General features: G+C 41.5%; 1 protein-coding gene across 7 annotated transcripts in view; it reads right to left on the bottom strand.

Moving 5' to 3' along the window:
- EEFSEC (eukaryotic elongation factor, selenocysteine-tRNA specific) overlaps positions 1-15,404 on the bottom strand; it is a 103,774-nt gene that overhangs the window by 30,469 nt on the left and 57,901 nt on the right. For all 7 annotated transcript variants that reach the window (XR_014934623.1, XR_014934626.1, XR_014934624.1 and 4 more), the window contains one exon: positions 5,547-5,703. Coding sequence is in view for 4 of the 7 variants with exons in the window: in XM_015875392.3 (XP_015730878.2) it covers positions 5,547-5,703 (157 nt within the window). In the remaining 3 variants the exon portion in view is untranslated. The remainder of the gene's footprint in view (positions 1-5,546; positions 5,704-15,404) is intronic.

Genomic DNA, 15,404 nt, shown 5'->3' with positions numbered 1-15,404 from the left:
CTTTTACATTGCTACAGTTTAATCCGCTCAAGAGAGGATCATGCAGGGAAGTGATGCTTCCCTGGCAGCAATCCTCTCCCAGCCTCTGCCCATGCTGCACCAGCCAACTCCCACAAAAAGGAAAGACAGAGATTTATGCTTGAAGTACCCCTTAAGGATTTTAGGTTTTGTTTGTTTTAGAGAGCAGGGGAAGAGAGACTGTGAAAGAACAAGCAGAGCTAATCTCCAGCTTTTAAATAAAACACAGCTACATAGATTCCTTTGCCCTTGGGCTTTTGTTTTTCCTCTTGACTGAAATCCTGCTCAGCCTCACCTGATACTGACAGGGATGGCAACCCACCAGACCCTTGCAGCCAACATTTTTTTCCTTTATTAAAAGAGAAGCCAGGCTGGGCAAAGCGTGGACATTAAATGTACCTAAATTTCATTTGGCCTAAGAGAAGATTATCCTATTTTAGTGCAACACAAGCAAAGAATTCCAAACGTCAAAATCTCCCACCAAAAGAAAAAGTATGCTGCTTGGTGACAGGATGTGTAATTATTCTCAGTGCAAAGAAAAGGTTTAACCTACTCCACTCCTGCTGATGTTGGTAAGGACTGCCCTCCACATCACGAAGCTGGGTAACGACATTTACTTACAGCTGACTATTTAAAGCTTCTTTCTACAACTATTTAGAAGAAGAAAGTACAGTAACACTCTACAAGGGCCAGGTGCATAGGTGTACTGAGAGCTACCTGAAGAAACTAAGAAAACACGCCCATGAAAAAAAATATATAAATAAAAACACATCACAATTTAGATGTGTCTTACAGTGAAAATATAGGAAAATGCATTGTATGCATTGTTTCCCTATTGCATTTTTCTACTTTGGCATAATTCCCATTGCCCGAATATTATTCAATCTCTACCTGATGTCATTAAAGTGGAATACTGAAAACCAAACTGATTTGAGTCCAACTTCTCAATGCCATTGTTGCCTCTGGAATTGAGAAACACACCTGTACTACTACTACAGAGAGGGCACTGACTGCACATCTGACTCTTCCACAAAGGCTGACAGGAGACACAGTGGAAACAAACTCGCTCTCTCATATACAACAACACTTAAAAACAAAAGGCAGAAAAGTTAATGACCACAAGAGACACTGTCACTAACAGGTTTGCCTTCACCTGTTATAAGAAACTTAAAGCCACTATTGTCACATTCAGGTAAGAACAGCAAAGTAAAAAACAAAAACCTAAAATACTTCTAATTTTCTCATTCATATCTCTTCATACAAAAACTCTGCATTCTATTATATTTAAACTTGCTCGATTCAAAAACACGTTCAGCTCTTATGAATTTCTTAGATATGCACTGCTTCTTTCACATTAAGAAATAACGAAGCTTAACTCATTTCTTACACGGCAGTTTTCACTGCATTGAGTCAGACAGAGAAAGAACTGCAGCCAAACACACTATGTACATCAGAAAAGAGAAATGGTTTATTAGCACCTAGACTGTAGGGACAGGCAGACAGTGAACTATGCCTGAGATACCACCTGCTCCAGTTAGACTCAAGTCACTACATTTTACAACAGTTAAACACGAGACAAACACAACATGTCAGGACCAACAAAACGAGCATATCTGGAGACAATCTTTTAAAAGATGCCGTGAGGCTTAGCAAACCACATTATGATTTTGCAGACCAAGCAGAGTTTTACAGGGTCAGTTCCTGGGTGAGAGACAGTTAAACAAAATCCACAACTAGCAAGAAGTTATTCAAAGCACTCACTGAAATCTCCTCAGAATTCATCTACCAGCATGACATTCCTGGGTGCAACGTATGTTGAAATAAGTGTTTTCCAAAGAATGTTTTTGCTAGCTTTTGTGTTCCTTAGCATACCTAAGCATACAGCTCCTGCCTCCCCAAATTCTTTCTTGATCTCAAAGGTGAACAATACTTTTCACTCATTCACCTTGACTGTATAATGCAGGGTTCCCATTTACAAATAAAACAGCTGCCACGTATCACCCACCTCAGCAAGAACCTCATAAATAGCTCACTCGTCCGCAAACACACGAACTAGCATTACTTACAAAGCATGGTACTTTACATTTGCTTTTACATTCTGTTTGTTTTTTAAGCAGCTTGTTAAACTGGACAAAAATCTCTTGTTAGTTTAGAAATTATGTCTCCCTTTTTATGTACTTGATCACACAACCAGTCTGGAAAGCGAGTGTTGCCCTGTTGACCGACATACCTTAGAAGTTATCTCACAGTGAGAGCACCAACAGCCCCACAACCCAGCCCTACAGAATGGCAGGTCTGCCGGCAAACACAAGAGGGGAAAAAAAACAACCAAACAAGTACTAAAAAACCCACAACACAACAAGGAACAACCAGATGCTGCTGCAAAGAGTCTTTACATTCAGGTAATAGTGGAACACAACATGAGCTATATCTTTCCACTGAGGGAATAGAAGTGCGGCCCAACATAAAACCAGAAACCAGCTGAAAATAAATACGTTGTACTCCTACCCACCATCCTCTTGTTTGTGTTTTACTATGGAACAGGCACTAGCAAACATCCAGGCTTATCTACACAAGTGCTCTCCAAGTAAAACACTATTTTCCTCTGCTGAGATGATTTGGCAGTGCAAGAAATATCAGTCAAGTAACATCTTTCCGTAGTCAAGTTACTCTGCGCTTTGCTTTATTTCTTGTTATTAGCTTTACTTCTACCTCCCTGGACCACCCTAAGGGATTTCTCCTCACTGTGTTCTTCAAATACTTGCAGATAATTGTATCTCCCACTTAGACATCATTCAGCCAAGTTTCATGTGTTTCTTTTCATCTTCTTTCCCCCATAAATCAATCCCTTCAACCTCTTTCAGCATTTTTGCTGCTCTTCCCTGAACTTCTTCCAAACTGCTGACATCTTTCAGAGGCTGAGAAACTTCCAGTTGCATGCTGTACTCTAGATGTGCTTTTTGTGCTCTGAGGAAAGATAATTAAGCCTTTTCAAGAAATATTAATGCCTCGACTCTGGAATAAGTCTAAATCAGATTTCACAATATTTTAATAGTACAAATAGCAATTATCCCCATTTTACAGAAAAGCAGAGAAGTATCTTAATCACTGCTGCACACAAGCGGTGCCAGAATAAGAAACAGAACCGTGCTCTGCCATTCCCAGCTGTGAGGTCTGCCAAGTTTCAGCCCACAGATGACGTAACACAGCGTTCCCAAGCTGTGATCCTCAAGCAAACACGAGCCATTCCCAAAGGACAAGGAACAGCACCGAGGGCCAACGTATCCCTCATGAGTGGGTACCAGTGTGACCGGAGCAGCACCCCAAGGTGCCTTTTGCTGTACCGCCACCTCAAGCCATCAGGGTTTCTGATGCATTACCTGACTGTGACTGCTTTGTTTCTAGAAGCACCCCCAACTGCCATGAGGTTAACTCCCTGAACAAACTATTCAATTCCAGAGGTTAAGGCTAGCTTTAAAGACAACAAGACAGACTGGGCTGCAGCAATTCAAGGCAGTTTCCAGCTTGCACGTTTCCTTCCCTTCTCTCCCACTCCCTGATGCATTTGTGAAGGGATAGCACAGAAATAACTTGAGAGCAACTACAAGGAGCTCTTCACAAAAGCAATGTGTAACAGACTCTATGGAGGGAGGCACGGCCGAAGGATGAGGGAGAAGGGAGAAAAGAACTGGACCAGTTAAACTTAATAAAAGACTGGAAAACTCACAAACAGGATGCAGACACATTAAAAAAGCAACACTGACCTAACAATGGAATGTGAACTGCAGTTGACTTAAACAGCATCACAGCAATAGCCTTCCCCCTACACACATCCCTGCAACTCTTAAAGAAACAGTTATTCAAACACTTCCAAATTTTGTTTTCTCCTGTTACACGCACTTCCAGCTTGAGCTGATATTGAGCTTATTACCTCTTTTTTCCAGATAGCAAAGTACCCATATTTGACCCAGACTGCAGAAAAGCAAGCTACGTTGTATTATTCTGCCCATCTTACTGAGGCGTTAATTCTAGTATTGTCTACACATTGATGGTCTGCTGTTAAATGCCAGAAAAGCACAACTGTGTTTAGATAAACACCTTGGTAAAAGGTATCATTTCTTCATACTCAGTAGGCGGAGCAAGATTTTGTAATGCTGTGTAGTTTTCTTTACATGACTGTTGATTTTCAGCTCCAGTTTCTGCTTACCAACCACAAAGAGATGACAGCCACAAGAGCCCTTTTTAGGCTTCTTCCTAATGAAGAACAGTTTCACCAAAGTATGAAAATGCCACCATAAATGGCATCATCCCATCGTTCTTCTCCTTCACCACATTTATGTCTTCAGGGGAGAAAAGTTACCAAGAACACCATTATGTTTTTTTTAAACAAAACTTCAGCTTGAACCCCTGTCTGTGTTAAGGTCATTTGCACATTGTTTCACCACCTACCTGAAAGTAGAAAGCTCAGTGAATGCTTAAAAGCTTTTCTATTATAGAAAATCCAAACCGTATACATGCTAGTTGTAGCCTATTTCTTTAAACATGTGGCGTGCCTGCTAATTCAGCTTACAAAACTATTTGGAAAGTCCAGCACTTGGTGACAAAACTACTATTACAGATAGGATAGAAAACAGGAGTCTTTTTACCTAGTCAGAAATGCTGATTTCCAAGGCAAAAGAAAGAAAATTCACTAGGAGTCAAAATGAGTGCAGAACATCCCAATTTCTTTTTTGCCCATCTCTCTAAAAAGGGTGGTTGGTTAACACTGACAAAGGGCTGCAAATTTGAGAGAAATTAAGTAATACCAGCATACTTAAAACCATACCCCATGATTTGAGTTAAATGTAGCACCTATTATTGCGTGTTGAAAAGGCTTGGAGCAACTTTTTCTGCTAAAAATTAGTAATGACACTTAAACTCCAGAACCCGTCATTTCTGATGCTCTAAGCTAGGAAGGCATAAATCCTTGCTGCAACTCACCAAGGATGAAAAAATACAGTACTATATAATGCCATAAAACCAGAAACAACAAAGAAAAAACCTCAGGATCTCTAAAAACTCATTTATCAAAGTGATTGTAGTTTTTGCTTGAAGGGAAGATAGATAATAACATGCAGAACCAAGACAAGTTAAGGAACTGGCATCCAGTACGCTCTATTTACTAAGTAGCTAGAGGTAAAAATGACTGCAGGTTTGTTTTCCTTTATTTACTCAGAAGGGCTGTGAAGAAAATCATATTAAGACAGATTTCCACAAAACCATTTTGGGCAGAGTACGATTTCCATGTTACTGACACTCAAAGAGTCATTTTGAGACCTGAGTTTATGCATACGCAGATGTGCCTGCTGGCCACTGAGTCTCATAACATGGGTCACAGTCCCCAGCACTTAATTAGAAGTGGTACAACCCACCAAATAAACAGTGATCCACAAAATTTCAGAGAACTATCGGAGACATACAGACTTAAAATATGGAAAGATCCTCTATACTTCACATAGATTAAAGTATATCAGTTAATGAGCACCTACCTGGAATTCGAATTTTGAATTTACCGCTTTGTCCAAAACCTCCATCTATTATTCCTTCTTCTCCTGTAGACAGTTGGACTTTTAGACCCACAAAAATCTGGATGTTTGTTTCCTTTTTAAACAACGAACGACCAATCACGCTGTAATCATCCATCACCTGCAAAAGAAATAGGGCATTATGAATCTACAATCTGGAGCGACATGAAAAATTAATGTATGAGATACAGCAGTGACTTCTATTGCCCTGTTATTGGGAAACCATTTCTCCCCAAATGAATAAAAAACTCTTGATGACTCATCTAAACTGCTGAGTTTAAGATAATGAGCATCCAAAAGTAGAGAAAGACTATGTGCATTCATATATTTCTGCTTTTACCTCCTTCCCTTACATATAGAAAGACTAAAACATGCATCAGAACGTGCTGTAAAGGTCAGTCAATTAAACTCTTTCCTGCTTTAAAACCCTTCCATAAAAGTCACTTAAGTACCTATGCTCACAAAAAGTTTCTTCCACTACTTATCCTACAGCTAAGTACATTATCTCCTACATAAACATTTCTCTCTCTCTTAGCTCCAGAACTGCACTCCAATGGCCACACTTTAAATGAAATGACAATTACTTAGAATTTCTAAATACAGCCTTTTAAATATTCACCTTTATGCACCCATTGATTTGTTAAAGTGAAAGCCTTATGACCATTGTATCCAATTTTAATTTCAAGGTTTGTAACCCAGTGGGAAGAACCATTCCAAGCCTGGATTCTTAATTAAGCTATCAGGAACAAGAGGCAGCAAGGTTGGCAGGTGAGGCAAGATAAACAGCCCTCCCTAAGGCATTACTAAGTATAAGGTGCAGCCAAGTGAACCTAATCCCGTAGGTGTGAATATCCTTGTATACCTAATGTCTGGAGTTACTGTACCTCAGAGCAGCAGCAAGAACCTTTATTTACTTATCAAAAGAAATAAGAATATATTGCTTAAATCTCCCCGTGATTATTTCTTTTTGGTGGCAATAGTTGCTGCTCTCCCTCAGATCCCAGGAGTAATTCCCATCTGCAGGGTGGACACAGGCCAGGAGTTGCCTGCAGCCCTTCTCCCACCCCGATGAGAGCAGCACAGATCTCTGCTTCCAGCAGCCAGAGCCATTCAGTGCCTCAATGCCCACTGCCTGATGTGCACCAGGAGGTTCAGGTTCCGCTTCTTTTGGTATCTCCCTGCTCCAAACAAGCACTGTTCCAAAATACTTTGTGAACCCATAGCAGTACTATCACCGCTTGGCAACCTCTGGCTTAAATTTAAAACAGAACAATGTCTTTTACTAAAGCGACCAGTGGAGGTGGGGGGAGATAAGCTTGCAGGCATGCTGGCCTTTCTTTGGATCTGAAGCAGCAGACTATCAGAAGCTGTTCATTCCAACCTGAAGCTGCACTTATATTCTCAAAACATTCATCCTTTTTCTATTGTATAAGATGGTCCAATTAAAAAATACCATTTCTTCCTATACTACTTTTATTCCTAAAACAAGGTTTCAATACTGAAACACCTCCCCCTGCAGGCTGTGTGCTTCTTCCCTTGTGTTTCAGTCTTATGCTCCACCAGAGCTCTGCTACACAACCACTATTCCGGCTGTTGTACTTTGCAATGAGCTGGGAGGCCAACTTCAAACAGAATAAACATATTTTATTTTTCTAGGTGTGCTTCAAAGTTACTTTTAGCTTAATTGAAACCCGTATGGCTTGGAGAACAATTCTACTCTGCCAGCATGGCTCGGTTCAGCCTCCCCAGCAAAACTGTCCTAAGAACCGAGCAACCTCTATCAACACATGCTACAAGCATCGAGGACTTCCAAGTAAAGCAGCAACAATAACCACAATCAACGTCTTCCCCATAAGATGTGCTTTTTACAGCACATACCCCTCCTTTGCCAGTCGTTCATCTTCTGCACATACTCCCATTATTCCCTGAACATCAACATACACCATCAGTAGAACAATCTCCTTAGCAGTGCTTAGCAACTATTGGGATTAAACTCACAGGCTGAAGACAGCCCCATACATGAAGTACAACAGTGCCCCAACCCCAAATCAGCCTGTCACCAATTTACCCCTGAAGACAACAAAGTGATAGATCACTGACACAGGAGCTACAGTAACTAATTGGTCTTTGCAATAAAATACATCAGCAAAGGGGCACAGCCTGGGAGTAACTGCTGCAAAGGAAACATCGTTTGCCTCAACTTTACAAAAACAACAGCAAAAAAAATCAACACTTCTTAGTCTTTGTGTGTTAAAAGCCACAGAAACATGTGCCGTTCTCTCCAATTGAATCTCACCACTTCCAATTACTTTACCAGCAGTTTACCTCCCATCGCTGGATTTTAAGTTAATCCTCTCTGAGTTCTCAGAGCATCTACAACGGCAACCGCTCTGCCTGTGAGCTGAACGGCCTTTTGGGAGATCTCTGCCTCTCTCTCAAACACTTTTTTGTTATAAAATATTATTAACTTAAAAAGTCAAGCGCTGCAAAGACAGTAAGGGATATGCAGTCTGCTCTGAAGCAGCAGCAAGGGGCCTAGCAATGAGGGCAGACTAATTTTATTAACTTCAGGGAAACTTCAAAAAGCTTTAGGGCTTTAATGCCAGACAGAGACGACCCCAAAAGTCAGTTTAAGTGCTGCATAAACAAAGGATTAGGGCAAGAAAAAGCTGAAGGCTCCTTGCATTTCTTGTTTATATTGTCATATGACCTAGTGGGAGTGGGAGAGGGCTGCCTCTCTGACTTTAATCCCCCGTGGTGTACAGTGGCGTTTCAGTTCACTGACCTACATTACGATAATATTTTTATAAATTTATGGGCAGAGGTGCAGCATCAAACTCACTTAAGGACTTTAGAAAAAGAAACGGGGTAAAGGGGGGGGGAAGAGAAATACCCTGAAGAGAACATTTTCAGGCTGGTGTAGTCTCCCCCTCTCCCTTAGGTTAGATCAGCAGCTTAGAGAGGGATTTCAAGTTCAAAGAGAACGTCTCTGTTACTCTTGTTTTATGGCTTAGACCAGAGGACACAATAGCACTGAGTTTATGAAATATCCCTTCCCACTTGGCTTTTGTGTTTGCAAGAAAAAAGTAAATAGCACTTTATAACCATAGGTGAAGTATGTGCATCTCTGGCATGTAACACTTCTGCTAATACCATGAAGTGAGGCACCTCCTCACACTCCCCAGCCAAGAAGTACTTACACTGCAGTGTATCACTTACAGAACTGCAGTTAATGTTACATCTGTCAGCACACGGTGTGAACCACAGCATAACAGCAAGGACGAATAACGATAGGATTTCCCTTGGAGCAAGGTTAGCAAGCTGTACTGCCTACCCTGTTAAACCACCATTTTAAAGAAAAGTAACTACTGTCATCTGAACTCCGTCTCAAACAACACGTATCTTGTTTGTGAGTAACTCCATGTCTTAATACAACCAAGAAAAAATAAGTGGATCAGAACCGAAGCACACACCTGCAAAGGGAACAGATCTGTGCCAGAGCGAGCTGGGAAACAAAGATTTGAGACAGAAAAAGTAGAGTATTATTTATATAATAGAAGCGTATACATATAGCTGGAAAAAGATGGAACAAGAATAAGCTAAAGTTAAATCAGAAAAAGATTATATTGCTTTCAATCAGATAGGAAAAGATAATTCTTTAAAAGTGATAAAAACAGTTCTGATGAAACTCAGCAAACTGAAAATATTATCCATTGAAACTAAAGCAGAGAACAGGACAGGAAAAAGAACAACAAATGCAAGATTAAATCCGAAAATACCAGGTAATATTACAATTTGTTCTTCAGAAGAAGTACACTTGAGACATCATCATCATGATCAGTAACAGCTCATTAGTTTCTACAACACTTTCAGAACACTTTCCATTCCTGCATCAGACACGGGAATGTTTTGGAGGCTGCAAATTCCTGCTCTCCCTCCTTAAAATGTGGGTTTGTGCATTTACGGAACGGCTGTGCACATAAGGCTACAAAAAAGGGCAAAGCTGAAAGGAACTGACAGGATTTCAGTGACGACTGAGTTTGCAGCTTTTTTAATTCTCCAAAGACTGTTCGTGCTTTTAGTTCATTACCAAGATCTAGGTGAAGGACTTGGCACAAATAAAGATTTGGTCAGCTACGTCGTTTCCTCAAGAGCTTACATCAGTGCGAAACTATTAGAGGCTTTTCTTTCTGGAATTCCCTCTGGCACCACAGGCCTGCAGTTGTGCACAGGGCTCCCTCTGAAGACCTTCTTCTCATCATCTTCCAAGCAAACAAACCAAACTTCTGCCTTTGAACACGCATCCAGGATGCATGAGAAGATCAGCTCATCTCCTCCAGCACTTCACGTCTCATTACTGCTGCTTTAACAGAGCAGGAACCCACCACGGGGTTATTAGCTTTGGCGTTCAGATGTTTGCCCCCTTCTCTCCAAAGCCAATGTTCAATGTTTTTTGGATGCAAGAGATATCTCCCTTTATTTGCCTTTCTTTCTCTGTAAAAGTACAACTGCATTTGAGATTTTTTAAGAGCTGAAAAAAAAAGAACACAGAGCATTTTCCCATCACTGCAACCCTGTAACCTGGTTAAAAGCAGCACAGTAGTAAAAAGGATTCTTCATTATTGAACCATGTGAATAAGGCCTGACTGAACTTTAAAAGCTCTGTGCATACCAGTTCAAGTCTCCAGGCATGCACAGGTACAAAGAGAGCACTAACATCCTTCTGTACACCTTTACAGTGCAAATTGCATGCACCTCTATTTGGATTTCTGAAAGGCAGAATTCCAGCAAACCACAGGTGCTGAATTTCCTAGTTAAGAACACATTCATTTCACCATGAAAAAGTTGACAGCATGATTTTAATGTTCACAGCAACCTGCATTGTTCCCTTTATGCAAGAAAAGACATCATCAGAGAGGGAAAGAAGAGGTCTACACCACTCAGGACTTCCAGTTCCTTAGAAAACAGCTCAGTCTGGAAGTTATTAGAAGACTGAGAACCTGTAATGCTCACAGACCAAGCAGGGAAGGGATGAGCTGTTGTGAAGATTTCCTGACCCAGGCTTGTAGGAAGGACAAAGAGAAATCTCCCGGGCCATGCCGTGAGATCAACCAGAAAGACTCATGATATCATCACAACTGAAGAACCTCAGGAAGCTTTCTTCAACTATTCAGTAAAGCTCCGAGGTCTTAAACACTCAGAACGAAATACCAGAGAGGCACAGCAAAGTTCACTATGGACAATGCATGACTCTGGTGCACAGCCACAGATCAACAGGCATAAGGACAGTAATTTGAAATAATTTGTTTGTAAAGGAAACTGCCTAGATATGACTTGGGGGGGTTGAAAAGGGCAAAGAACAGAGGCTTACAAACTCCTTGCTGGAAATGAAGCAGGACTGGACAGCAAAGGCCTGCACAGAGCAACCAGAGGCAAGGGAGAGGGCAGACATATCCCTGCAAAGACATCACACATATGTATATATGTTCCAAGTCTCTCCTGATGCTCTCCAACCTGTGTGAGAGCCCTCTGCCCAAGCCCAACATCTGCATCTATCCTTGGAAAAGCTTCTTCCTGATGTCTGGCTAACAGTCTGCAGCAGTAAGCCGCATGAATCTATGCTATGCTGCTGACTTACTCAAGTCCTAATGAAGGCATACAGTAGAGGGATTGTTACAGTTCAGGAATACATGGGTTTAGTTTCACTTTACCTTTTTACTTTAAAAAAATGCCCAGGAAATCACATTTATATAAAACTTAAGTTATTTAAGTTGCAAAATTGGGCACTTAAGAAGTTAAGAAATGCCAGATGTTCATACAGCCTTACCCCTGCCCCTCTTTAATATGCCCCACTATATAGTCTTCACATGAGCGCATGCAAAACCCCCGCCTTATTAAGAGCACAGCGTAGAGACACAGGGGAACAGAATTAATGTTGCATAGGCAACTGTAAATCTGGTATTTCCTAACTTTTAAGTACTTTCAAGTGATTTCGCAACCTAAGTAACATTCTTAATTTATTTTCGTATCCAATAAATAAAATGGTGCACTGGCTGCCTTGCTGACAAACCGATTCTCCCACAGGTGACTCTTACACAACCTCAGAAAAATCAAGACCAGCTGTCCATACACTTGCAAGACCCAAAAGCATGTCTGCATTTTAAATTCAATAATATAAATAACAAGCATAGGTGTTACTCAAACCTTGCAAAATTATACTAGGCAGTCATGTGGATCACGCCATTCTCTTTTTTGGTGAGTGAACAAAATAGCAAGATTCTGTACAAGTAAGCAAGCAGGTTCTATGACTTAACTGGGACTCTTATGACAAATTTATTAAACTCTATTAATCCATACATCGTGTCAATCTAATACCAACACTTGGAGCTGTCTAATGGAGATGGTCGAGATGGTACCTCTGTTTAAAGAGCATACAGTCCTCCCTTCCCCCCCTCAGCTTCACAAAATCTCTTACTCAAAACCAGAACAAGAGCCAATAAATAAATGCATCTTTTATATCCCTATTTTACAGTGCATTTTAACTAGTGAATGTGCTGTGCACTTTTATTCACCTGATTGCCTTCATCTCTGTATTATTACTGTATTTAGCATACCATCAGCAGCCAAGCAGAACCAAACAAACTCATGTTCAGACTTCAAAGCAGGAAAAATATTAGTTGTGGCGTCTGCATGTTTACAGTAGATGGAGTGGCATCCACCATCTCTCCCAGTTGGAGACACAGAGGTTCTGCAGCTAGCCCAGCTCACTGCATGCAGGCAAAACCCAATTCATTTTCACAGTTCAGTCTTTGCTACGCTGCGCAGGCAAGTATGGCACAGATAGATCAGTCACCCAGATTCTGTCTTTGCAAAGTACCATTGCCTGGCTGCTGGAGCATTTTACTTGCTATAGCACAGCTGTAAGTAAATAGCAACTGAAGCATTAGCCCTAGTAAACCAAAGAAATGGCCTTTGTCTAGAAATAAGTCGGATATAAAGAATCAAAGTACCTGAGCAGATAAAACGTACTTCTCTTCTTTCTGAGCAGCACTGAAACCATGCAACAGAAAATGCAAGGAGCTGTATTTTAGTGACAAAGCTTTACGTGCAAGGTGTGGGCACAACTCTGTGAAACGTTCTGCTATTACCGATACACCTGCAAAGCACTGGCTGAAAAAAGCACTATAATTGCTTTCACATGACCTCCTCCTTGGGAAACTTCCCTGACAGACACACTCTGCTTTGCTCTCTCTAAGCAAAGACGTTCTCCCAGCATGTGGCCTCATGCCCTCCAGCAACCCACATCAGACGTTCCCCCTTCGTTCATGGTTGAGTTCATTTCTCCTCCTTCAGCAGTCCAAGTGTGTGGCTGAGCTACTACAAACTTGACATGTACTTCGTAAATTTTAAGTCGGTATTTCCACTCATTAAAAAAAACTATACTGAATTAAGAGAAAATACTTTTGATAACTGTTAAAGCAAGGTTTAACAACGCCATTTTCACAACTGCTCCACTTGAAGATGTCTGCTTGGGAACACCAACTTGATAAATCGCTTGGTTCATTGCTAGTAGTCAACAAACTTAAACGCTTCCTGCAGCTTCTCACCAGTACTCATCTACACAGCCTCATCCATTCTTCACGAAGGCCAGAATATCTGCTAAGTGATGCTGATGAAACCTTCCATATGACCACATGAGTGTTCTCTGACAGAGCTCTTGTTATTCTACTGTAAGAAGAGGAGAGATGCCAACACTTTCTAAAGATACTGAAAGATAATTTTTATCTTCCATTCAGATGCTCTGTCACCCTGATAAAAATCTCGATAGTTTACCCTGCTTTCACATCCCACTCTTGCAACGATACTTTTCTCCCTGGGGACAACGCTTAGATCACACCAATATTCAATTAGCAACATCTTGTTATGAAGCAGTAAGTGATCTGTGCAGCCCATGAGAACAGGTTCAGTAAAGTCACTTATCCAGCAAGCACAAAGTCTGGGACCACCACAGCTGTGAATAAAAACCAGGATGGCCCATGGCCGTGACACATGAAAGGAAACTGCTGAAGAAACAACTCTATTACTTTCAAGTAAGCAAAGCCTGAAAGCAAGGCAAATAATAAGGAAAAGCACATTAAATTTTTTAAGTACACAGAATTCATTCTTAATGTCAGATAATATAGAAAAATTATCTTTAGGAAGGACAAGACCCTTCTCAAAGAAAAACATGGTTATACTCAAAATGGGAAACAATCACAGCCGAGTTATGCTTTTATTTTCCCTTAACAGGCTTAAAAGTGCAGTTCAAGCTCTGCAAACAAGGCAGAATTTTCCTTCTCCTTTTGTTTCTTGCACAGAGCTACAGATTTACGAGCATCCTCCACAATAAGACCCTGAGACAGCCATCCTAAGATAAATCCTGCTTGTGCAAACACTTCTCAAAACAGGCAGAATTTCTGAGTCATACAGGAAAGCACGATGCACTTCTACAGTTCACCTTTCAGCCAAAGCTCACTGCATTCAACCTTCATATCCAGGGAAGCCAGAGAGCAAATAACATGATAAACACAAAGGGTTTATCCCAGGAACTGAGTAACAGCTCCATGACTCACACTGGAATTTAGCTGTGATGCCGCACAGAACATAAGTTCAGACAGGGAGATATTGCAGAGTTGGTTAGGATGAACACAAGCCTCCATCTAATGCAGAACTGAGCATCCAACCAGGGCCAGCAGTTGCTGTTAATCCTCATTATTTCCCTGTCTGCCTTTGAGGGCTGCGGGCCTGCTGCAGCTCCCCAAGCCCACCCCACAACCACCACTCCCAGCAGTGAGCAGGGAGGCTGCGGAGCCCATGGGGCAGCTGGGGGGGCAGTGCCCACTCCCCTCTCTCACAGCCTCTCATGCAGCCACACCACACCACCCCAATACCCCAGCATCATTCTCTGGGAAGAGGAATTCACTTCTCGTGAAGGTAATGTGTACTTTTTAGTTTTACATTTTTAATGCCTCCCCGGGGACGCTGTGTGGGGAGGAAGGCTTCCTTACTTCACACAGAGAATGAAATTTTCCTGCACCAGTGCCAAGAATAGACACCCTAAATTCAGCGATCCTAATCTCCAGCCATCTAGCAGCCATTCAGCAGCAGGGCGGGCCCAGCTGATTCACGTTTTCTATTAGCTAGTGACTTTGTGTACCAAAAAAAGTCACTGTACCACCCAATTGTTCCCGCTGCCCTCTGCTCCACGAAAGCACTGACATTAGAGGAGCCACCACAAGTGCCCTCGGTACTTCCCCAGCACGTCTTGCTAACTGGCACAGTCCTCTCCCTACCAGCCCTCTCCACTCCCTGCATGCCCCTGAATTTCCTGCACCAATTTTGCTCCACTGCACTGCTGTGCAAGAGGAGAAACATCTCCAGGCTGTGCAGTTATTTTATCAACATGAAGTTCATATATGAATAATCTGACTAATGTTATTCTACTATTTACACTCTAAAATCAATAGCAGAAGTAAACCCAGTAAAGGATTTGAAGATTACACAGAAAACAAAAGCCACTGAAAGCTTGTGACCAAGGCTAAAAGTGCAAAGCCAGTTAATTCACATTCTCACAGCACTCCCATGTACAAGTGGGAGCAACAATAAAGAAAGAAGCTGAGACTGGTTCATTTCAGTCAAACAAAAACCAAACAGCATGTGTCTCCATGGGTCACACCAACTTCTGTTCCCATTCATATTCCTAACAGCCACAGAGAAACAACAGCACTTGGTAAGCCAGGTCTCTCTGGGTTTTGGCAGCATGGTCTGGGCACATGCAAGTAC

The sequence above is a fragment of the Coturnix japonica genome, chromosome 15 (genome assembly GCF_054131305.1).
Source record: "Coturnix japonica strain WE chromosome 15, WE-NBRP24, whole genome shotgun sequence".
In the NCBI taxonomy this organism is placed as follows: Eukaryota; Metazoa; Chordata; class Aves; order Galliformes; family Phasianidae; genus Coturnix; species Coturnix japonica.
The sequence above is the reverse complement of the archived record's forward strand: the minus strand, read 5'-3'. Positions and strand labels throughout refer to the sequence as shown.